Raw genomic sequence first — 26,043 nt, forward strand, 5'->3', positions numbered from 1 at the left:
AACACTCCTCTTACAGAGCTGGACAGATCCTCTAAACAGAAATTAAACAAGGATATAAGAGACTTAAATGAGACCCTAGAACAACTGTGCTTGATAGACGCATATAGAACACTCCATCCCAAAGATAAAGAATATACATTCTTCTCATCACCCCATGGAACATTCTCCAAAATTGATCATATCCTGGGACACAAAACAAATATCAACAGAATCAAAAGAATTGAAATTTTACCATCTATCTTCTCAGACCATAAGGCACTAAAGGTGGAACTCAACTAACAAAAATGCTCGACCCCACCCAAAGGCATGGAAATTAAACAATCTTCTGTTGAATAACAGATGGGCGCAGGAAGAAATAAAACAGGAAATCATTAACTTCCTTGAGCATAACAACAATGAAGACACAAGCTACCAAAACCTGTGGGATACTGCAAAAGCAGTTTTGAGAGGAAAATTCATCGCTTTAGATGCCTACATTTGAAAAACAGAAAGAGAGCACATCAACAATCTCACAAGAGATCTTATGGAATTGGAAAAAGAAGAACAATCTAAGCCTAAACTCAGTAGAAGAAAAGAAATCTCCAAAATCAAATCAGAGATCAATGAAATTGAAAACAAAAGAATCATTCAGAAAATTAATGAAACAAGGAGTTGGTGTTTTGAAAAAATAAATAAAATAGATAAACCATTGGCCAGACTAACGAGGAATAGAAAAGTAAAATATCTAGTAACCTCAATCAGAAATGATAAAGGGGAAATAACAACTGATCCCACAGAGATACAAGAGATCATCTCTGAATACTACCAGAAACTCTATGCCCAGAAATTTGACAATGTGAAAGAAATGGATCAATATTTGGAATCACATCCTCTCCCTAGACTCAGCCAGGAAGAAATAGAGCTCCTGAACAGACCAATTTCAAGAGATCAAAGAAACAATAAAAAAGCTTCCAACCAAAAAATGCCCTGGTCCAGATGGCTTCACTCCAGAATTCTATCAAACCTTCAAGGAAGAGCTTATTCCTGTACTGCAGAAATTATTCCAAAAAATTGAGGAAGAAGGAATCTTCCCCAACACATTCTATGAAGCAAACATCACCCTGATACCAAAACCAGGAAAAGACCCAAACAAAAAGGAGAATTTCAGACCAATCTCACTCATGAACATAGAAGCAAAAATTCTCAACAAAATCCTAGCCAATAGATTACAGCTTATCATCAAAAAAGTCATTCATCATGATCAAGTAGGCTTCATCCCAGGGATACAAGGCTGGTTTAACATACGCAAGTCTATAAACGTTATCCACCATATTAACAGAGGCAAAAATAAAGATCACATGATCCTCTCAATAGATGCAGAAAAAGCATTTGATAAAATCCAGCATCCTTTTCTAATTAGAACACTGAAGAGTATAGGCATAGGTGGCACATTTCTAAAACTGATTGAAGCTATCTATGACAAACCCACAGCCAATATTTTACTGAATGGAGTAAAACTGAAAGCTTTTCCTCTTAGAACTGGAACCAGACAAGGTTGTCCTCTGTCACCTTTACTATTCAACGTAGTGCTGGAAGTTCTAGCTAATACAATTAGGCAAGACAAGGAAATAAAGGGAATCCAAATGGGAGCAGAGGAGGTCAAACTCTCCCTCTTTGCTGACGACATGATCTTATACTTAGAGAACCCCAAAGACTCAACCACAAGACTCCCAGAAGTCATCAAAAAATACAGTAAAGTTTCAGGATATAAAATCAATGTCCACAAGTCAGTAGCCTTTGTGTACACTAATAACAGTCAAGATGAGAAGCTAATTAAGGACACAACTCCCTTCACCATAGTCTCAAAGAAAATGAAATACCTAGGAATATACCTAATGAAGGAGGTGAAGGATCTCTATAAAGAAAACTATGAAATCCTCAGAAAGGAAATAGCAGAGGATATTAACAAATGGAAGAACATACCATGCTCATGGATGGGAAGAATCAACATTGTTAAAATGTCTATACTTCCCAAAGCAATCTACCTATTCAATGCCATTCCTATCAAAATACCAACATCGTACTTTCAAGATTTGGAAAAAATGATTCTGCATTTTGTATGGAACCGGAAAAAAACCCGTATAGCTAAGGCAGTTCTCTGTAACAAAAATAAAGCTGGGGGCATCAGCATACCAGATTTTAGTTTGTACTACAAAGCCATAGTGCTCAAGACAGCATGGTACTGGCACAAAAACAGAGACATAGACACTTGGAATCGAATTGAAAACCAAGAAATGAAACTAACATTTTACAACCACCTAATCTTTGATAAACCAAACAAGAACATACCTTGGGGGAAAGACTCCCTATTCAATAAATGGTGTTGGGAGAACTGGATGTCTACATGTAAAAGACTGAAACTGGACCCACACCTTTCCCCACTCACAAAAATTGATTCAAGATGGATAAAGGACTTAAACTTAAGGCATGAAACAATAAAAATCCTCAAAGAAAGCATAGGAAAAACACTGGAAGATATTGGCCTGGGGAAAGACTTCATGAAGAAGACTGCCATGGCAATTGCAACAACAACAAAAATAAACAAATGGGACTTCATTAAACTGAAAAGCTTCTGTACAGCTAAGGAGACAATAACCAAAGCAAAGAGACAACCTACACAATGGGAAAAAATATTTGCATATTTTCAATCAGACAAAAGCTTGATAACTAGGATCTATAGAGAACTCAAATTAATCCACATGAAAAAAGCCAACAATCCCTTATATCAATGGGCAAGAGACATGAATAGAACTTTCTCTAAAGACGACAGATGAATGGCTAACAAACACATGAAAAAATGTTCATCATCTCTATATATTAGAGAAATGCAAATCAAAACAACCCTGAGATATCATCTAACCCCAGTGAGAATGGCCCACATCACAAAAATCTCAAAACTGCAGATGCTGGCGTGGATGTGGAGAGAAGGGAACACTTTTACACTGCTGGTGGGACTGCAAACTAGTACAACCTTTCTGGAAGGAAGTCTGGAGAAACCTCAAAGCACTCAAGCTTGACCTCCCATTTGATCCTGCAATCCCATTACTGGGCATCTACCCAGAAGGAAAGAAATCCTTTTATCATAAAGACACTTGTACTAGACTGTTTATTGCAGCTCAATTTACAATCGCCAAAATGTGGAAACAGCCTAAATGCCCACCAACCCAGGAATGGATCAACAAGCTGTGGTATATGTATACCATGGAATACTATTCAGCCATTAAAAAAAATGGAGACTTTACATCCTTCGTATTAACCTGGATGGACGTGGAAGACATTATTCTTAGTAAAGCATCACAAGAATGGAGAAGCATGAATCCTACGTACTCAATTTTGATATGAGGACAATCAATGACAATTATGGTTATGGGGGGGGAAACAGAAAGAGGGAAGGAGGGAGGTGGGTGGGGCCTTGGTGTGTGTCACACTTTATGGGGGCAAGACATGATTGCAAGAGGGACTTTACCTAACAATTGCAATCAGTGTAACCTGGCTTATTGTACCCTCAATGAATCCCCAACAATAAAAAAAAAAAAAGAAATGTCATTCAGTTAAATTTAATAAAGCTGTTGTTGGCATTTAAAAAAAAAAAAAAACTCCCTTATGATTTTCTCTTAGTCTCAAATGTTTAGAGATTTCCCTTCTAACTATTACTAGTTTCTAGTTTGATTCCATGATGGTCAGAGAACATACTCTCCATAATTTTAATTCTTTTAAACTTGTTGAGATTTGTTTTTTTGTTTTTTTTTTTTTTTTTTGTAGAGACAGAGTCTCACTTTATGGCCCTCGGTAGAGTGCCGTGGCCTCGCACAGCTCACAGCAACCTCCAACTCCTGGGCTAAAGCGATTCTCTTGCCTCAGCCTCCCGAGTAGCTGGGACTACAGGTGCCCGCCACAACGCCCAGCTATTTTTTGGTTGCAGTTTTGGCCGGGGCCGGGTTTGAACCCGCCACCCTCGGTATATGGGCCTGGCGCCTTACCGACTGAGCCACAGGCGCCACCCGAGGTTTCTTTGATAACCTAGGATATGAATGTTCCATGGACACTTAAAAATAGATTCTGCTGTTGAACAGAAAGTTGTATAAATAGCAATTAAATTTTCTGGTTGGTTGATGTGTTTTTAAGCTTTTTAGTATCCTTGTGGATTTGTGATATATCTACCCCCTTTCCCTGACAACAAGACATCCTCCAAAAATAAGACCTACTTACAGGAAACATAAGACGTCCCCTGAAAATAAGACCTAGCACATCTTTGGGAGCACACCTTAAAATAAGACACTGTCTTATTTTCGGGGAAACAGGGTAGTAGTTCTAGCAATTCTCAGAAAAGAATGTTAAAGTTCTCGACTACATAGAGGTTTTATTTTTTTAGAGACAGGGTCTCATTCCATCACTCAGGCTAGAGTACAATGGCATAATTATAGTTCACTGTAGCCTCAAACTCCTAGGCTCAAGCAACTGCCCCCACTCAGCCTTTGGAGTAGCTGTGACTATAGGCACATACTATGCCTGGCTAAAATTTTTTTTTTTTTTTAATTCTTCTGTTATTTTTTTTTTTTTTAGGGAAGGGAGGGAGAGAGAGGAAGATGGGAGAACAGAGAGAGGGCAGAGAGGGAGAGAGAGAAAGATGGGAGGGAGAGAGAGGGCAGGGAGGGAGAGAGAGGAAGATGGGAGAACAGAGAGAGGACAGGGAGGGAGAGAGTGGAAGATGGGAGAACAGAGAGAAGGCAGGGAGGGAGAGAGAGGAAGATGGGAGAACAGAGAGAGGGCAGGGAGGGAGAGAGAGGAAGATGGGAGAACAGAGAGAGGGCAGGGAGGGAGAGAGAGGAAGATGGGAGGGAGAGAGAGGGCAGGGAGGGAGAGAGAGGAAGATGGGAGAACAGAGAGAGGGCAGGGAGGGAGAGAGGAAGATGGGAGGGAGAGAGAGGGCAGGGAGGGAGAGAGAGGAAGATGGGAGAACAGAGAGAGGGCAGGGAGGGAGAGAGAGGAAGATGGGAGAACAGAGAGAGGACAGGGAGGGAGAGAGAGGAAGATGGGAGAACAGAGAGAGGGCAGGGAGGGAGAGAGAGGAAGATGGGAGAACAGAGAGAGGGCAGGGAGGGAGAGAGAGGAAGATGGGAGAACAGAGAGAGGGCAGGGAGGGAGAGAGAGGAAGATGGGAGAACAGAGAGAGGACAAGGAGGGAGAGAGAGGAAGATGGGAGAACACAGAGAGGACAGGGAGGGAGAGAGAGGAAGATGGGAGAACAGAGAGAGGACAAGGAGGGAGAGGAAGATGGGAGAACAGAGAGAGGACAAGGAGGGAGAGAGAGGAAGATGGGAGAACAGAGAGAGGACAAGGAGGGAGAGGAAGATGGGAGAACAGAGAGAGGACAAGGAGGGAGAGAGAGGAAGATGGGAGAACAGAGAGAGGACAGGGAGGGAGAGAGAGGAAGATGGGAGGGAGAGAGAGGAAGATGGGAGAACAGAGAGAGGGCAGTGAGGGAGAGAGAGGAAGATGGGAGGGAGAGAGAGGAAGATGGGAGAACAGAGAGAGGGCAGGGAGGGAGAGAGAGGAAGATGGGAGGGAGAGAGAGGAAGATGGGAGAACAGAGAGAGGGCAGTGAGGGAGAGAGAGGAAGATGGGAGGGAGAGAGAGGAAGATGGGAGAACAGAGAGAGGGCAGGGAGGGAGAGAGAGGAAGATGGGAGGGAGAGAGAGGAAGATGGGAGAACAGAGAGAGGGCAGGGAGGGAGAGAGAGGAAGATGGGAGGGAGAGAGAGGAAGATGGGAGAACAGAGAGAGGGCAGGGAGGGAGAGAGAGGAAGATGGGAGAACAGAGAGAGGGCAGGGAGGGAGAGAGAGGAAGATGGGAGAACAGAGAGAGGGCAGGGAGGGAGAGAGAGGAAGATGGGAGGGAGAGAGAGGAAGATGGGAGAACAGAGAGAGGACAGGGAGGGAGAGAGAGGAAGATGGGAGAACAGAGAGAGGGTAGGGAGGGAGAGAGAGGAAGATGGGAGAACAGAGAGAGGACAGGGAGGGAGAGAGAGGAAGATGGGAGAACAGAGAGAGGGCAGGGAGGGAGAGAGAGAAGATGGGAGGGCGAGAGAGGAAGATGGGAGAACAGAGAGAGGGCAGGGAGGGAGAGAGGGGAAGATGGGAGGGCGAGAGAGGAAGATGGGAGAACAGAGAGAGGGCAGGGAGGGAGAGAGAGGAAGCGGCTAAATTTTTTTATTTTGTAGAGACAGGATCTTGATGTGTTGCCAGGCTGGTCTCAAGCAGTCCTCCCACCTCAGGCTTCCAAAGTGCTAGAATTATAGCATGAGCCACAAAGGCTAACCCAACTATAACTATGGATTTATCTGTTTCTTCCTTTCAGTTCTATGAGTTTTTGCATATGGTATTCTGATACACAAATAATGGTTTGGTGCATACATGTTTACAGTTACCATATGGATCAGCCCTTTTATCACCATGTAATACTTTTTTATCCTTAATCATTTCCCTTGCTTTTATATCAACTTTATTTGATATTAATGGAATTTTTCTTGCTTTTTAAAAAATTAATGCTTGTATGATATACTTTTTATTCTTTTACTTTCAGCCTAACATGTTTATTGCTATATTTCATTGAGTTTCTTGTAGAAAGCACACATTTAGGTCATTTAAAAATCTATTATGAGCTCGGCGCCTGTGGCTCAAGCAGCTAAGGCGCCAACCACATATACCTGAGCTGTCGGGTTCGAATCCAGCCCAGGCCCGCCAAACAACAATGACAGCTGCAACCAAAAAATAGCTGGGTGTTGTGGTGGGCGCCTGTAGTCCCAGCTACTTGGGAAGTGGAGGCAGGAGAATCGCTTAAGCCCAGGAGTTAGAGGTTGCTGTGAGCTGTGATGCCACAGCACTCTACCCAGGGTGAAAGCTTGAGGCCCTGTCTCAAAAAATAATAATAATAATAATAATAATCTATTATGACACACAATCTATTTTCCAATTGGCATATTTAGACCAACTACAAAATATTTTACAATTATATTTACATTTTAACGTAATTTTTGGTATCTTAGTTCAACTTTGCCAGTTTATTATTTTCTGTTTTTCCTTCTGTTTTTATTTCTGTTCCCTTTTCTTGCCTTCCTGTGGCAAGGTAAGGTACATTTGCTAGGATTCCATTTCAGGTTTTCTATGTTTTTGAGTATAACTGCTTATACATTTACTTATGTTAATTGCTCTAAGTATCACAATATAAATAACTTATAATCCACTGGTAGTAATGTTTTATCACTTTCAGTGAAGTACAGAAATCTTCCAATTATTTATTTAGAGGCAGAGTCTCATTTTGTCAACCTCGGTAAAGTGTGATGGCATCATAGCTCACAACAACCTCAGACTCTTGGGCTTGACCCATCCTCTTGCCTCAGCTTTGTGAGAAGTTGGGTCTATAGGCACCCACCACAACGCCCAGCTATTTTTAGAGACAGAGTCTCACTCTTGTTCAGGATGGTTTCAAACCTAAGAGCTCAGGGCAATCTACCTTCCTCAGCCACTCAGAATGCTAGGATTACAGGAGTGATTCACCATGCCTGGCCTCAAGTCACTATTTCTTGATTATTTTTTACCCCATACTCTTTTTCTCTTCCCATCAGAAACTCCAAGACACAAACAGTACATCTTTATTTGATTTTTTTTTATTAGATCTTTTGTTATAGTCCTGTAGGTCTTTAAGGCTCTGTTAATTACTTTTCCAATGTATTTGATGTTGTTCAGATTTTGTAATTTTTATTTATTTGTCTTTAAGTTCACTGATTCTTTTCTCTGTCTTCTCTATTCTGCTACTGAGCCTATCCGGTGACTTTAAACTTTTTATTTATATTTTTCAGTTCTATAATTCCATTTCACTATTTTTTTATCTTTCATTTCCACATTCATGGTTTTTTTTTTTTTTTCTTTGAGACAGAGTCTTCACTTTGTTGCTCTTGGTAGAGTGCTGAGGTGTCACAGCTCACAGCAACCCCAAACTCTTGGGATCAAGTGATTCTCTTGCTTCAGCCTCCCAAGTAGCTGAGGCTACAGGCCCCCACTACAATGCCCAGCTATTTTTAGAGACAACATCTCACTCTTGATCAGGCTGAACCTGTAAGCTCAGGCAATCCACCCACTTCAGCCTCCTAGAGTGCTAGGATTATTGGCGTGAGCCACTGTACCCAGTCAGCATGTTGAGGCTTTCATTTGTTTCAGGAGTATTCATAATTGCTTATTGAAGCAATTTTATGACAGTTGCTTTAAAATCCTTGTTAAGAGGGTGGTGCCTGTGGCTCAGTGAGTAGGGCGCCAGCCCCATATGCTGGAGGTGGTGGGTTCAAGCCAGCCCCGGCCAAAAACCACAAAAAAAAAAAAAAAAAAATAGCCAGGCATTGTGAGAGGTGCCTGTAGTCCCAGCTACTCGGGAGTCTGAGGCATGAGAATCGCCTAAGCCCAGGAGTTAGAGGTTGCTGTGAGCTGTGACACCACTGCACTCTACCAAGGACGACAAAATGAGACTCTGTCTCTTAAAATAAAATAAAATCCTTTTTAGATCATTTTAATTGCTGAGTCATCTCTGTGTTAGCATCTGTCTTAGCCAGCTCAGGCTGCTATAACTAAATACCACAGACTGGGTGCCTTAAACAATAGACATTTCTCACAATTATAAAGGTTAGGAAGTCCAAGATCAATGTGCCAGGTGATGTGGTTACTGACAAGGGTTCTCTTGTCTCTGCCTTGCAAATGACCACCTTCTAGCTGCGTCTTCACATGGTGGAGTAAGAATGCTGGTCTCTCTTCTTCATTAAGGATATAAATAAAATCATGGCAGCCCCATCCTTTTGGCCACTCCTAAACCTAATTACCTCCCAAAGTCCCCACCTCCAAATAACATAACATTGGGATTAGGTTTTCAATACATAAATTTTGCAGGGAACACAACATTAAATCTACAATGTTACCTATTATTTTTCCTAGTTCAAGTTATGATGTTCCTCGTTCATTGTATAAGTAATTTTCAATTTTATCCTGGACATGTGGGTATTAAGTTATGAGACTCTGGATCGTATTTATCTTCTTTTTCAGTAGGTTATCATGCTATTTAGGTTGAGAATGTTGGTTCTGATTACTGTGTGGGCTGTGGATCCAATGATACTTAGTTTTCAGAGCATTTGTACTCCTATTCCGATTTATTTCCTGTGTGCTGCCCAGAGGCCAATCTGAAAACCTGGGCAGTATTCCACAGTGTAGTTTACTTCTCAAACCTATTGCTGTGTTAATTCTGGTCAGTGTCTTGTGTAGGTCACTAAGGCATATGTCCGGGACTTTATATGCAAAATCCCTTTTTCCACCTCCCTTCTCTCTAAAATCCAATTCCTACTCTCCAGCTGGGATGGGAAAGAGCTTTGCCTGCAACCACTGGATGCTGGACATTGAAAGTAGGAGTATAGGAGCCTCCCTGGGCTTCTACTGACACCACCCTGTTGTGGTATAGAAGCACTGCCTCATTACTATTGGCCTGAGGGTAGAAGTTCATATTCCTCATTTACTCCACTGCTCCTACCCCAGAGGAAAAGCAGAATGCTGCGCCACACTGCCTCGTTGTGGTAAAAGCATAGACTCCTGGTTCACCCCTACTGACACCACCTCATCAGAAAGGAGTGAAAAAGCATCTTGGTGCTGCCAGGCAGAGGACAGATATTCAATTTTCCTACTTGGCCTCTGCTGATACCACCCTATAGGTGAAAAAATCGGAACTCACACTTGAGTCTCTGCTAGAACAATACGAACAGGGAAAGCAGAGAATAGCCACTGGGTAGAGGGTGAAAATTCAAGCTCTCTGCTCAACCCCCACAGACAGTATCCTGGTGGAACAACCAGAGCACTGCCTGCCTCATACCAGGCTTCTGCTGAACCTGGTGGAGGAATGAGAGTACAGCCTGCAACTACCACTAAATAGGAAGGGGGAGTTTAGGCTTCCCAGTTTGGAAGTAGGGAGGTTCTATCATCCTTGGCTAAATAAAACAGGACAGGTACTACGAAAAAGGTTTTGTCAATGAGGTGATGGTTATGTTAATCAGTTTGATATAAGCATTCTACACTGTATATCAAATCAACACATCACACCCCATAAATGTAGTTATGATTTAATTAAAAATTAAATAAAAAATTAAAAGCAAAAATCTCATTATATATTTTATTAACTGTAGTTATGATGCTGTACAATAGATTTCCAAGACATACTCATCTTATACAAATTTGTACTCTTGAAAAAAATTAAATTAAATCACCTTTCCCCTAATATATATGGTTTTCTTGTTTTGTTTTGTTTTGTTTTTGTCCCATTAGGATTGGGCGAGGGACACCCTATGTTTAGAAAGAGCAGACTTTTCTTAGAGGTTTTAAAAATTTGTACCAGTTGGCATTTCCAGGATGTAAGATTCTCCAATGCTCAGTCTGGAATACAGAGAAGGTAAAAAGAAAACCCAAAGAAGTCACTGCCACGTCATTCCTCACGAACCAAGGCCCCTAGCCAATCTGCTGATTCTTAGTTTTCCTGAATTTGCTCTTCATATTAGATCCAGGGTTTTTAGTTACCCTTAGCTAGAGGAATAGGGAGAACAGAGGGTACTATATCTTGCCAAGAATCAAAAGCTTAAGAAAGCCATTTTTTAAAAATGCAACAATTTGTAGAATATAAGTAAACAACAGCTGACATGACAAAACAAAGCATTAAATAATTTGTATGCAAATAGAGGGATAAATGGATGAGAGTCAACAAGAACAACCCAAATCTGTTGGGCAAGAGAGCTTTTCCAAAAAGCAAAGAACTTTGGGAAGGACTGACTCACTCAAATCTACCAAAGACCAATGGATGCAATGGAATTGATGCCCCCCCTTCCCTCACAGATCAAATTCCCCCAAAACACTCATTTAATTGAGAGGACATGGCCCAATATTTGACAGTACTGTCTTCATAAATAGCAAAAGTGCTATCCTGTACTAGCAAGACACCACACAGCCTGGATTTAAAGATTAATAAATAAAAAGTATGATGACATCTGTAACCAGGAGCTTGAGGCATGTAAGAAACTCCCCAACCAATTTCAAGTAAATTTATTTGCCAGCCTCAGAGCTGACAGTGCAATGGCAGTGAGCTGAGTCAGTGCAGACAGTCTCCAGTGAAAATAGGAGAAGGACCCAGGATCCAAAACCTCAATGAAGGAGGTAACAACCCAAGCTCCACAGAAGTAAGGGATACATAAGACAGCCAGACCTCAGAAGTAGGCAGCTGGTTCAAATCAGCTGGTACTAGATTCCTGCATTTGGATATTGGTATCGGGATTCTCTTACAAGGGGGGAGGATTTTTTAAAATATGAAATGTCCGATTTCATTTTTTTTTTTTTTATTGTTTAGGAGTCATAGAGGGTACAAAGAATTAGATTACATTGATGGCAATTTTTAAAGTTCCCTTTATACTTGTGTCCCACCCCCAAGAGGTATGCCATACGCTGTGACTCCCATCTCCCTCCCAGGGGGGAAGATTATTTTTAATTGCAAAAAAGAAGCAACCCATGGGTGGCACCTGTGGCTCAAAGGGGGTAGGGCGCCGGCCCCATATGGTGGAGGTGGCAGGTTCAAAGCCAGCCCTGGCCAAAAACTGCAAAAAAAAAAAAAAAGAAGCGACCCAAAACTCTCCTGCATTTACACTTTTCAAATACTGTCATAAATGGTCATACTTTCTACACGAACTGAATTAGAGATGGGTGTTGGGGGGGAATGCCATTACCTGAGAGAAGAAAATCCGATCGCATTCTCAAAGAAAGCAAAGAGAAGGAGTGAAATAGGTCTTCCACCCACAGAGAAGACATGGACTAGGGGCTGACTTTTATGTTCCCATCAGGCCCACATGAAGCCCACTGTGAGGACGGAGTGGGAAGAAGCCAAAGCCTGGTCACTAAAACATCAATCCCTGCCCTGCATACCTAGCCACCCACACTCTCGTCTCCTGGCCTGACTGTCACCAGGTAAGGGAGTTGCTCTTCCTCAGAAGCCTCAGTTAATACATTTAACTGGTAAGATGTAACTTCATGCATCACCTTCTCTCAACCACTCTGTTGCTCCTGCCATCCTGCTACTTGCCTTTCCACACCACACACAGTCCCCATGTAGCAGATGTGACTTTGGTAAGATAAGCAAAGACATGGAAACTTAGCCCACATTTAACACATCTTAAATAATCCAGTGCCAGTCCCTTCACCCTGGCCCTTCAAAAGGTTCGTTTTCTCAAAACTATTTGAAGCATCAGAAGAATCTAAGGCTTCTTCCACAAATATAATACAAGATATCAAGTACCTAATGTTGCTTCTCTAAAATACTACTAAATTTGAGAGAAAGAGCAGGGAGATAGATAAAGGCAAAGGGTCTTTGATCTATCAGTAAGAAAAAAAGGAGGGGGAACTTTTTTTTTTCCTGGCATTCTAAAATCTTTCCTTAGTGAGAACTTGGGTCTCCATACTGCTATCAGAGGAGGTTCTTCTAAGGATAGGATTCAACTGGAAATATGAACAAATGATTTGTGACATTCTCCAACTATTACATGAGCTCACAATCCATCTAAGAGTAAGATTTCTTCTGTTATAGGTCTGTACCTATGAGCCCTCCCAAGCATTAAGGCCATAGCTAAGGATCTATGATCTTGCCCTTTCTTCCTTCTCATTCCCTTAGCTTGTGGTGAAAGAGCTGAAAGAAACTTCAGCCATCCTTTCATCCCAGCCACATGTTTTACATTTAAGGAATCTAAGGTCCAGAAAGAATACATTTGCTACATATTCAAGGAACAAGAACCCAGGCTTCTTCCCTTCTGGTCCAGTTCTTCTGGGGTTTTTTTTGGAACAAGTTCACGTCTAATCCAAGTATAAGTGAGGAAGAGATCTGGGTTGTAACGTCTATTCAGTGATGGCCAGGATAATGAAGAGCATGGCCATCTCTGCTCTGTGCCTCAATTTCAACAAACATGGAGAGATGTTTGGAGAAATGAAAAGTGTGATTCTAATCTAAACTATGACAGAAACACTCCCAAGACTGTTTATTTTTATTTGTATTAATTTTTAATTAAAATCATAACTATACACATTTATAGAATACAATGGGATGATCTGATGTACAACGGGGGGCTTATATCAAACTGATTAACATAGCCATCACCTCACTTTTCCTGTGGTTAAGACATTTAAAATTTACTCTTATTTTGAAATATACCCTTGCAATGTGCACATTAGGTCAGTACCCACCAAATACCCCCTTCCTCCTCACCCCTCCCTCTTGCTAGACTATATTTGTGTTTTATTTGTGTTTTATCATTCATATGAGTGTGTAAGTATTTATATATTGGTTTCATAATAGTATGAGTACATTGGATACTTTTTTCCTATTCTTTTTTTGGAAACAGTTTCACTTTATCATCCTTGGTACAGTACTCTGTTGTCATAGCTTACAGCAACCTCAACTCTTGGGCTCAAGCAAAATCCTCTTGCCTCAGCCTCCCAAGTAGCTGGGACTACAGACACCTGCTACAATGACAGGATGTTTTTTTGTTGCAGTTGGTCTTTGTTGTTTAGCAGACCTGGGCCGAGTTTGAACCTGCCAGCCCCAGTGTATGTGCCTGGCACCCAAACCCCTGAGCAATGGGTGCCCAGCCAGGTGCAAATGTCTTTGTAGTAAAATGATTTTATACTTCTGGGTATATACCTAGTAATGGGATTACAGGATCAAAGGGAAGGTCAACTTTTATTTATTTATTTTTTGTTTTTATTCATTCATTCATTCTGTTTTGTTTTAATTTAATCACATCTGTGTACATTGATGCATTTATGGGGTTCAGTGTACTGATTTGATATATAATGTGAAATACTTACATTGAACTGATTAACACATCCATCACGATTATACTCTTTTCTTAATAGTTTTGAAATGTACCATTGCGGCTCAGTGCCTGTAGCTCAAGTGGCCTAAGGCGCCACCCACATGCACCAGAGCTGCTGGGTTCAAATCTGGCCGGGGCCTGCCAAATAATGACAACTACAACAACAACAAAAAAAAAAACAGCTGGACGTTGAGGCAAGAGAATCACTTAAGCCCAGGATTTGGAGGTTGCTGTGAGCTGTAATGCCACAGTATCTACCCAGGGCAATAGCTTAAGGCTCTGTGTCGAAAGGAAGGAAGGGAAAAAGGGAGAAAGGGAGAAAGAGAGAAAGAGAGAAAGAGAAAAAGAGAGAAAGAGAGAAAGAAAGAAAGGAAAAGAAAAAAGAATGAAATGTACCATTGCGTCATGCACATTAGGTGAGGTTCCCCCCAAATACTCTCCCTCCTCCTGTCTCTCCCCACCTCTCCCAGTCTCTCCTCTTCTAGTTTCTGGACTATAGTTATATTTTACTATTCGGATGAATGTGTAGGTGATTATATGTTGATTTCATAGTAGTATTGAGTACACTGGATACTTTTTTTCCATTCTTGAGATACTTTACTAAGAAGAATATGTTCCAGCTCCATCCAGGTAAACGAAAAAGATGTGAAGTCTCCATCCTTTTTTATGGCTGCATAGTATTCCATGGTGTACATATACTACAATTTGTTAATTCATTCATGGGTCGATGGGCACTTGGGCAGTTTCCATGTCTTGGCAATTATGAATTGGGCTGAAATAAACATTCTGGTGCAAATGTCTTTGTTGTAAAGTAATTTTTGATCATCTGGGTATATAACTAGTGAAGAATTGCAGGATCAAATGGTAGGTCTACTATTAGTTCCTTGAGTGTTCTCCAAACTTCTTTCCGAAAAGGTCATATGAGCTTGCATTCCCACCAGCAGTGCAGAAGTATTCCCTTCTCTCTACATCCATGCCAACATCTGTAGTTTTGGGATTTTGTGATGTGGGCAATCTTATTGAAGTTAGATGATATCTCAAAGTGGTTTTGATTTGCATTTCTCTGATGATTAAAGATGATGAACATTTTTTCATGTGTTTGTAGGCCAAGTGCCTGTCTTCATCAGAGAAGTTTCTGTTCAAGTCTCTTGCCCACATAGAAATGGAGTTATCTGTTCTTTTCTTATTGATTAGTTTGAGTTCTCTGTGGATTTTAGTTATCAGACCTTTATCAGAAGCATAACCTGCAAAAATCTTCCATTCTGAAGGTTGTCTATTTGCTTTACTTGAAGGTCAACTTTTAGTTCTTTGAGAATTCTCCATATTCCTTTCCATAAAGGTTGTAATAGTTTACAACCCCGCCAGCAGTGTAGAAGTGTTCCCTTCTCTCCACGTCCACACCAGCATCTGCAACTTTGGGACTTTGTGATGTGGGCTCATCTAATTGGCATTAGGTAATATCTCAAAGTGGTTTTGGTTTGCATTTCTCTGATGATCAAAGACAATGAACATTTTTTTCTCTTTTTTTTCTTCTTCTTCTTTTTTTAATTGAGACAGAGTCTCACTCTGTCACCCTTGGTAGAGTGCCACGGTGTTGTAGCTCACAGCAACCTCAAACTCTTGGGTTCAAGTGATTCTCCTACCTCAGCCTCCTTAGTAGGCTGGGACTACAGGCACCCACCACAACATCTGGTTATTTTTTGTTTGTTTGTTTAGCAGCCCCGGAGTATGTGTCTAGTGCACTAACAACTGAGGTATGGGCACCCAGCCAATGAGCATTTTTTCATGTGTGTTGGCCGTTTGTCATCTTCAGAGAAGTTTCTATTGAAGTCTCTTGCTCACAAAGAAATGGAGCTGTTTGCTCTTTTCTTATTAATTTGAGTTCTCTGTAGATTCTAGTTATCAGACTTTTCTGAGATTCATAATATGCAAAAATCTTCTCCCATTCTGAAGTCTGTCTGTTTGCTTTGGTTGTTTAGCTGTGCAGAAGCTTTTTAGCTAGATCACATGCCAGTTATTTATTTTTGGTGTTGCCGCAATTTCCAGGGGGCTTTTACTCAAAATATTCTCCCAGGGCAGTATTGTCAAGCATTTCCCCCACACTCTCTTTAAATTTAAATCCAGTGAGAATTAATTTTCGTTAGTGGTGAGAGATGCGTGTCCAGTTTCAGTCAAGTGGTTAACCAGTCCTATTTATTAAATAGGAATTCTTTTTTTTTTTTTTTTTTTTTTGTGGTTTTTGGCCGGGGCTGGGTTTGAACCCGCCACCTCTGGCATATGGGACCGGCACCCTACTCCTTGAGCCACAGGCGCCACCCTAAATAGGAATTCTTTTCCCCAATGCATGTTTTTGTTACACTTATCAAAGATCAAATGACAATATGTGGCTAGATTCGTCTCTAGATTCTCTATTCTATTCCACAGATCTATGTCTCTGTTTTTGTGTTAGTACCATGATGTTTTGATCATTATAGATTTGTAGTATAAACTGAAGTCTAGTAATGTGACACCTCCAAATTTGTTTTCATTTCTAATAATTGTATTGGCTGTTCGGGGTTTTTCTTCATTGCATTATACAAAATGAACTACTATTTTTTTCAAGTTCTTTAAAGTCTGACATTGGTGCTTTGACGGAGATAGCATTAAATCTGTAGATTGCTTTGGGAGTATGGACTACCTGGGAATATATCTAACAAAGAACGTGAAAGATCTCTATAAAGAGAACTATGAAACCCCGAGAAAAATAGCAGAAGATGTTAACAAATGGAAGAACATACCATGCTCATGGTTGGGAAGAATCAGCACTGTTGTTTTTTGTTTGTTTGTTTGTTTTTAAATAGTCCACAAAAGTTTTCTTATTTGTCATTAACGGCCCTTTAAATTAGTTTATAATATTATCCATATTTATTACAAAAGCTTCTGGAAAAAATAATTCCTTTCTCTACAAAAACGTCAAGGCCATGCTGTAGGCTTATGCTAATAGGAAAAATTGTCACGCACCTTGTCTTCCATTGAATTTTCCATTTCTGCTCCCTCCTTTAATTTTGCCAGTGCACTCTTAAGGTCCTGAGATGTGTAGGTGTTGGTGTTGATGTCCAGCCTATTCAAAGAAAAGCTGAGAGTAAGGAGGGAGGCACTATATTCTCCAGGAAAGAAAATGACCCTGGCAAGCACCCCAAGGTGGGCTAGGCCAGGCCACTCTAATACTGAGTATATTATCATACCTTTACCTTCAGTCAGCCAAGGGTCCAACAGACTGACCTTACTTTTAACCTAGAAGAGGAAAGACACGCTGAAGATGTGATCATTTCATAAAAGAAGAAATGGGTTGGGGCAGAGAGAAGCCAATCATGGACAGAGAGCTCTCAGCCAGCTTGCTCAGGCAGAAATAAACCTGGAATGTCTGTGTAATGCTGCCCCTAAGCATATGCCAGGGTAGGACATCCTGGAGGGCAGTGGGCACAGACACCAGGAGTAATATGTACCTTTATTTATATTCTTCTGGGAAAAGAGACAATAGGGACCAGAGCTCTGCAGCGTGTGCCTGAACTGATTTGAAGAGCTACCCTGTCTTCACAAAAATGGGTTGGATAGTTTCGTGCCAGAGATCAACCTCTGAGCACAGAGGAGAAACAGGAAGTATGTGTCCATACAACATAAGAATGGGTTTGAGATACGAAGGAGTAGAATCAAGGCCATCTTCTCCAGTCAGCCTCCAAGGGGAAGAAGGAAAGGAGTCAGTGTGGGTGTCATCTCAGTAAACTACCAAAGGTTAGAATGGCATCCTCACAAAGACCACCAGGGCTAATCCAAGACACAGACATTCCTCTTCACTCACTCACGCTTTCATTCACACTAGAAACCATTTAGGACCTTAAGAAAAAACACTTGTCTTCTCTAAACCTTAGTCCTCTTAAACTAATAATAGCTAGTAACTCCCATTTATTGAGCACTTAACCATGTGTCCGGTAGTATGTTAATCCCTTAAAAGTAATATTTCATTGAAATTGGTACCAAAATCCTACAAAGTAGGGGAGAAAATCATGAATCTCTCTCCCCCCAGAACATCACCCACTGCCAACTGCATGAGGATGCCACTTCCCTGTCCCCACCCAAAAGAGGGAACCATAGCTTGAACAGATCATCTCTTCCCTCCTCTAAGACTTGGTTAGGACCAATCCTATTGCACCTTGTAACTCTGTTTACTGCCTTAAGTCCCCTCTCCCACACTTTCTGTCACTGCCCACTCTCAGTCCTGACTACACACTCAAGTGTACACCTGCAAATGCACACACATGCAGCCATCATCAGCTGCTCTTCTCACTTCATTCTTCACTGAGAAAACAGATGCTATCATGAAAAACTTCGTCTTCCTGGCTGGGCACAGCAGCTCACACCTGTAATCTTAGCACTCTGGGAGGCCAAGGTGGGTGGATTACTTGAGTTCACAAGTTCAAGACCAGCCTGAGCAAAAAGTGAGACCCTGTCTTTACTAAAAATAGAAAAACTGAGGCAAGAGGATTGCTTGAGCCCAAGTTGGAGGTTCAAGGTTGCTGTGAGCTGTGACGCTACAGCACTCTACCCAGGGTGACAGTTTAAGACTCTGTCTCAAAAAAAAAAAAAACAAAAACTTCATCTTCTCACCATCAGCACCAAAACCCATGTTCTCTACTTTGCCTTCCACTATAATAGATGACAGTGTCCCTGCTCTTATTAAACTTATGTTCCAGATGCCACTGCCTTTACGGCAAAGGGCATGGCTAAATCTACCTCTTTCTTTAGGTCTCAATCCAAATATCTTGACGAGGCCTTCCCAAATCATCCTATCTAAAGCAGTCTTATCTTGTTTATGTCTTCCCCAGCTGTCATCACAACCTGTAATTATCTTTCTTGAATGTTTACCTGGTTTTCTGTCTGCCAGCTTCCATATCTGCCTGTTTTGTTTACTACTGTATCCCCAATACCTGGCATATGGGCACTCAATATCAGTTTTTTGTGAAATAAGAGAATGGAGCAAGTAAATGGCCCCTTCCTTGGCCTAACTGCGTAACCACTAACACCATATTGGACCTTGATAACGGTACAACTTGAATGTAGTAGTTTGTCCCTCAGCCCTTCAAACATGGGAGGAAGACTCAAAGTAAATGGTTATTCCAGGGCAAAAGAGAACTGTACTATGGAGATGTTGACAGGGAAATGGACTAAAACCAGTGGAGATAGCAATGCCTAAAGCACAAATAGAAAGTGAAAAAACTGTTGCTAGGAACCAAATATGCACTAAAGACAGGCAATGCCAAGAGAATCTTCTGAGACAAGCTAGAGTCAGTGTCTGTGTCCCAGGCCTTAGTGCCCATAGGCCTTGTAGCTGTAGTTTTCCACAGCTAGGTAGTTGTAGGTGGAGAAGCTGCCTTGCGTTAGGCTTAAAGGATATCGCCACCTCACTTTAGGCCAGTGATTATCAACCAATGTGCCATGAATTTTAATGATCATTAATTAAATTGTTTTCAAAATAAGTTCAAAGCAAAGTATATTCTTCTAACACTTTTTTTAACCAACATAATTTAAGTGTGCTGCAAAAGTTTTATAACTATAGTTTCACGTGTATTGTGAGTTAAAACAGATTTGAAAACACTGCTCTAAGCTGAGCATTTTTAACTCTGTGGGATCACTAACTTCCCTAATTTCAGGGAAGCAGGCCTGCCTTTAGGCCTCTGTTCCCATTCCAGTGCTAAGAAGCTAGGAAGATACCATGAAGTGAAATTGGAAGAGCTCCATTTCAAGAGGAAAAAGTCCACTAATGGGCTCGGTGCCTGTAGCTCAAGTGGCTAAGGCGCCAGCCACATACACAAGAGCTGGCGGGTTCTAATCCAGCCGGAGCCTGCCAAACAGCAATGACAATTACAACCAAAAAAAAAAAAAAAAGTCCACTAATGGCAGCCAGAGTTTCTCTGAGCTCACAGTGGTGAATGTCCACTCTATATTGTCAATGCCTTTGGGCTTTGGTTCAGATAGAATAGCTACTAGCTATAAACACTGAGAAGGAAGAGGAAATATCCAGCATATCCTGAAACCTACTACAGGGCATAGTTCTCACAAACACTCCAAAGGAGAAAAGTAAACAGGTACCAAACAATACAGATAGCAGTCCCAATATGGCCCACAGGACAAGTATTCTCCTTTGTGGTGTGTTTCTACAGACCAGGCGGATGACCCCGCTTTCTATTCTGAAAAGATAAGAGCAGCAGACAAGCAATAAGTGCTCCTACTGATGGCAGGTGTCCTCAAACTTTTTAAACAGGGGGCCAATTCACTGTCCCTCAGACCGTTGGAGGGCCGGACTATAGTTTAAAAAAAAAACTATTTGGGGCAGCGCCTGTGGCTCAGTGAGTAGGGCGCCAGCCCCATATACCAAGGGTAGCGGGTTCAAACTCGGACCCGGCCAAACTGCAACAAAAAAATATAGCTGGGCGTTGTGGCAGTCGCCTGTAGTCCCAGCTACTCGGGCGGCTGAGGCAAGAGAATCACCTAAGCCCAGGAGTTGGAGGTTGCTGTGAGCTGTGTGATGCCACGGCACTCTACCCAGGGCAATAAAGTGAGACTCTGTCTCTACAAAAAAAAAAAAAAACAAACATGAACAAATTCCTATGCACACTGCACATATCTTATTTTGAAGTAAAAAAACAAAATGGGAATAAATACAATCACACCACCTCATGTGGCCCGCAGCCGCAGTCTGAGGACCCCTGGCAGTCAGGTAGTAGAGAAGTAACTTTACCAAAAATAATAGAGAAACTCCAAATTAATCTATAGTTCCTAACTCAATATTCTTGAGCCAAGCAAAAATAATTGGCTTTTTCCTCAGAAAATAAGATTTGGATAAGCTGGGCTCAGTGGCTCACACCTGTAATCCTAGCACTCTGTGAGGTGAAGGTGAGTGGATTGCCTGAGCTCATAGGTTCGAGATCAGCCTGAGCAGGAGTGAGAAGACCAACCTAAGCAAGAGTGAGACCTCGTCTCTAAAAACAGCCAGGCATTAAAGAATAAAAGCAAAAAAAAAAAAACAGCCAGGCATTGTGGTGGGCGCCTGTAATCCCAGCTACTTGGGAGGCTGAAGCAAGAGAATCACTTGAGCCCAAGAGTTTGAGGTTGCTGTGAGCTGTGACATGACGGTACTCTACCAAGACCACAAAGTAAGACTCTGTTCTCAAAAAAAAAAAAAAAAAAAATTTTTTTTTTTTTTTTTATTAGATGTGAGAAAAGACTTCCTGAAAGTGTTGTGAGATACTGATATATATGTGTATATCTGTGCTGAGGATGGAGGAATGTTGGCAGGGGCTGCAACAATGATATCTGATTATTTCTTAGATGGTGGTGAGAAGAGAGTAATCATATGACGTGGGCTGCCCCAGGCCTCTCTGGAGATATGAAGGAAGATGAAAGATTCTTCTCAATTTTGGTAACTGTAAGAAGGAGAAGTGACTCTATCCCAGTAAAAGATCTAATTTTCCAACAGTGAAAACTGCCCAAATCTAAACAGGCTGCTTCGTGGGACCATGTGTGCCACCTGACAAAGCAAAATGAATGAATGAATCAGCAAAAATACTGTCGGGTATATCAAGGAAAAAACTAAGGTAAGAACTTGATCTCTAAGCTCCATTTCTGATTCATACCTAACTGTAAAATATTATTTAAATTATAAAAATCCAAGAACCGAGTAACACTAACCCATTAATCCTTGATTAATTCCCAGTACATACATGTTTTAGAACAGGTCAGCAAACTATCTGTAATGACTAGATAATATTTTAGGTTTTGTAAGCCTTATTATGGTGTCTATCCCAACTAATCAACTCTGTCGTTGTAGCAAGAAACAGCCATAGACAATTTGTAAACAAATGAACACGGCTATGTTCCAATAAAACTTTATGAGACATTGAAATCTGAATTTCATTTAAATTTCCATGAGTCATGAAATATTCTTCTTCTCCCGATTTTTTCCCAACCATTAAAAAAACGTAAAAACCAGTTTAGTTTTGAGGTCATATCAAAACAGGCAGAAGTCCCAAGATGGCCCACAGGCTGTAATTCACTGGTCCCTGTGATAGAAGCCTATGGCTGATATTTATACTGAGCTTTTAAACTGTACAATTCCAGCAACCCAGACAAACCTATGCCTCAACCTCCTTCCCCTCATTCAGGAAATACCAACCAAAGAAAACTTGTTAATTCAAGACAACAAACAGATAAATAAAGGCTGAATTCTCTAAAATCTAAAATACGAACTGGTGATTTAAAACTAAGGAAATCTTTAACCACCAGAGAACTGCAGTAGCTTCTCCTTTCCTACTATAAAACAGCCTATTTTAATACTGACTAACAAGAGGAAAAGTTAGTCTGATTAAAGACTTTAAAATGCAATTTTATTGTTCACCAAGGAAGTATTATTGCACAGCAGAAGACCTAACAGGCCTGTTTTAATGAATAGATGACTCATCTGTAATCAGCACATTAATCGTTGGGATTCAAATGGGTGCTCTTAAAGCACTGGGAAAAATAGCTTCATTTTTAAAGCAGCTTAAGCATTCCTCCTATAGCCTTTTACAAAGTATCAAATGCCTTGCAAACTATTTCTTTCCAAAGATTGTAGAAGTAAACTTCCACAAACCTCTGACAGATTTATCACAAATTCTATGCTATTAAATTTCAAATTTAAAACAAAGCCACATGAATTTGGGTAGCACTTTTATTGTTACAAAAATCAGTATCATCACTTAGTCTCCCAGTCTCTAGGGTTGACACTGTACCTTTTGCCTTTTTTCAACTCCTTCAAATTATTTTGCATCTTGTCCTCATATTGTAGTTTCACCTCTCTTGCCCCAGTCTGAAGATTCAGCCGCACGTGGGCTCCTGCAGGGACAGCCTGACCTAAAAGCCAAGAAGAGAAAAGCCTCATGAGGTATAGGGTCCTTGGAGGGACACTGGGATGGAATAGCTAGCTAATAAGCCAGCAGCTTATTGGTTCATGAAGACTAGACTCTGCTAAGCTCTGTTACTTCCTCAATCCTTCCCATATCTTGCCTTCAAACACACACAACACCCATATACACTCCTTTTTCCCAACCATTAAAAAATATAAAAACCAATTTAGCTTTCAGGTCATATCAAAACAGGCAGCAGTCCCAATAGGACTAATCTATAGGGAATTCTGTAAGAAAATGAGACAAAGTAGGTGAGAGGATACACACTTGAATCTAGAGACCAACATCCCCTGATTAGAACATGCATATTTAAATTATTCTGTTTTCTCAACATAGAAACTGACAGGCCACAACAGTCAAAGAGTAGACCAGGTTGGAAAAGCTATGGGGGCTGCTGGCTTGGTGTATCAGCAGGAAGCCTGGATTTATTTTCTTAGGATAGGAAAATAAAACTAAATGACTGAGGAAAATGGTTCTGGGAGGAGATGAGGCCAAATACTAAAAAGAACAAAGAACAGGCAACTTCTAACCTGTTCCTATGGTCATGCGGGAAGAGGTAACTTCTTTTATTGCAGGACTGGTGAATTGAAACCAATAGACTCTCACCAAAAATTATAGAAGGAATTTTATTTTAGCTAGCAGAGCCCCAGCAGATTAGAATCTAAAAATGGCCCAGGTCCCCAGTCAGCTCTGTTCTTGTCTTTTAATTATATTTACGCATAGACAAAGGAATTACCATATTATTTCTCATGGAGGTGTCAAATGAGAAGTGCTGGGTTACCATGGGGAGGACCCTACAGGTGCGTCTTAGGCTTTTCTGAGAAACTTGTTTTGTTTTCCAGACTTTTTTTCTGAGTATCTTCCGTCACTTTAATATTAATCTCATCTCTGAACATGTGAAGGGCAGAGGCTGCCTCACCCAAAAAGATCTCAAACTTAGAAAACAACATAGTTTTTTCCTGGCTAAATGCTAAACAGATCAACCTTGACATTCCCTTCTACTCTGTCACCTCTACAGCTAATCTGTCTCCAAAGCCTGTTGATTTTTCCTATGTGTCTCCATCCTCCCACCACTGCTTTTGTCCAAACCATCACCATCTCTCGTCTGGACCCTATCATAGCCTACCAACTGGCCTCCCATATCTACTCTTACCTCCCAATCCAACTGTTCTTTACAATGAGTTATTTTTTCAAAACATACATCTAGCCGGGCACAGTAGCTCACGCCTATGCCCAGCACTTGGGAGGCCAAGGCGGGTGGATTACCGGTGCTCCCAGGTTCAAGAGCAGCCTGAACCAGAGTAAGACCTCATCTCTAAAACTAGCCAGGCACCTTAGTCCCAGCTACTTGGGAGGCTGAGGCAAGAAAATCACTTAAGCCCCAGAGTTTGTGGTTGCTATGAATTATGATGCCATGGTACTCTATCAAGGGTGACAAAGTAAGACTCTGCCTCAAAAAAAACAAAAAAACATAAATCTATGTCATTTCTCTCTTCGCACCTTTTGTGGCTTTCTACTATTAGGATAAAGATGAAATCCTCACCCTGGGCAATGAGGTCCATAGTATTGGCCCAGCTTACCTCTCTAACCTTGTCTACTCCTCATTTACCATATTCTAGGTATGCTGGCCTTTTTCCATTCTATGACAGAATCATCCTTCCTCCTACCAGGGGGCCATTTTACCTGCTGTTCCATTTGCCCAGAATGCTCTTTCCGACCCCAGCCTCCATCTCCTCATCCTTCTGATCCCCACTAGAGGTCCCTTCTGAGAGCACCCTCTATTTTCTCAGACTAGATATGTCTGCTCCCAAAGGCACCATGACTCCTTTCTTTATAGAACTTACCACAATCAAGAGTTACATTTTATTTATTTTTTTCCCCCCCTGGGGACAGAGTCTCACTATGTCACCCTGGGTAGAATGCCGTGGCCTCACAGCTCACAGCAACCTCCAACTCTTGGACTTAAGCGATTCTCTTGCCTCCGCCTCCCAAGTAGCTCGGACTACAGGTGCCTGCCACAACGCCTGGCTATTTTTTTGTTACAGTTGTCACTGTTTAGCTGGCCGAGGTTGGGTTTGAACACACCAGCCTGGGTGTATGTGAACAGCACCCTACTCACTGAGCTATGAGCGCTGCCCAAGAGTTTTAAAAATTTAGTTTGGCTAGTATAACTGCTCATCATTTTATCCTCAGGGCCTATCACATGGCCTAGCGTACAGTGAACTCTCTAATAATTATTTGCTGAGTGAAAATTTTAAATGAGGCTTGGCGCCCATAGCACAGTGGTTACGGCACCAGCCACATACACCGAGGCTGGCAGGTTCAAAACTGTCCCGGGACAGCTAAACAACAATGACAACTGCAACCAAAAAATAGCTGGGTGTTGTGGGGGGCACCTATAGTCCCAGTTACTTGGGAGGCTGAGGCAAGAGAATCGCTTAAGCCCAAGAGTTTGAGGTTGCTGTGAGCTGTGACGCCACAACACTCTACTGAGAGTGACATAGTGAGACTCTGTCTCAAAAAAAAAAGAAAAGAAAGAAAATTTTTAAATGAAAGAGAAGAAATCCTAAGTGATCTAAAAGTATGGTGGAAAGACCCACAAAAATTTTTACCAGGGCAGGTAGACTCAAAACAGTTATTTTAAGTAATAATGATACTAATACTAGTTAATACTAATAGGAACTTCAACTTTCAGACTTTGGTTAAAGTTAGAAAAGGAAAAAATTTTATTTGAGTTTATCAGCTTCAGATATAGCAGGTTAAACCATGCTAAGCTAGCCAAAAAAAAGAGACTAAGATCTCATGTGTATCAATTTATTTGGGGGGAAAATTCCAAAATTACTCACTTCATATAAGCCACCACAGAAACAAGAGCGATCACAGCAACATTTACTGAACATGCAGGTTATGCTCATTTAAAATACACAAACCCATTAATAGCAGCAGCAGTGGCAAAAGCAACAGAAAATACAGTATTTCAAAGGTTTCCACCCCTCTTGAGAAAAGGCCGGGCCAAGTTGGAAAGAGAGTGTGTGATCTGACCTGCATACTTCTAGGAGCCCTGTGAAGGAAGAAAATGGAAGAGCAAATCAGAGCAAA

General features: G+C 41.3%; 1 protein-coding gene across 5 annotated transcripts in view; it reads right to left on the minus strand.

Moving 5' to 3' along the window:
* The window catches only part of SIL1 (SIL1 nucleotide exchange factor), a 279,722-nt gene that overhangs the window by 89,925 nt on the left and 163,754 nt on the right, over nt 1–26,043 (minus strand). For all 5 annotated transcript variants that reach the window (XM_053566429.1, XM_053566425.1, XM_053566427.1 and 2 more), the window contains exons 4-5: nt 22,771–22,891; nt 16,967–17,066 (exon numbers count right to left, since the gene is read on the minus strand). In XM_053566429.1, coding sequence (XP_053422404.1) covers nt 16,967–17,066; nt 22,771–22,891 — 221 coding nt within the window. The remainder of the gene's footprint in view (nt 1–16,966; nt 17,067–22,770; nt 22,892–26,043) is intronic.

This window comes from Nycticebus coucang, chromosome 17 (genome assembly GCF_027406575.1).
Source record: "Nycticebus coucang isolate mNycCou1 chromosome 17, mNycCou1.pri, whole genome shotgun sequence".
NCBI classification, from domain to species: domain Eukaryota; kingdom Metazoa; phylum Chordata; class Mammalia; order Primates; family Lorisidae; genus Nycticebus; species Nycticebus coucang.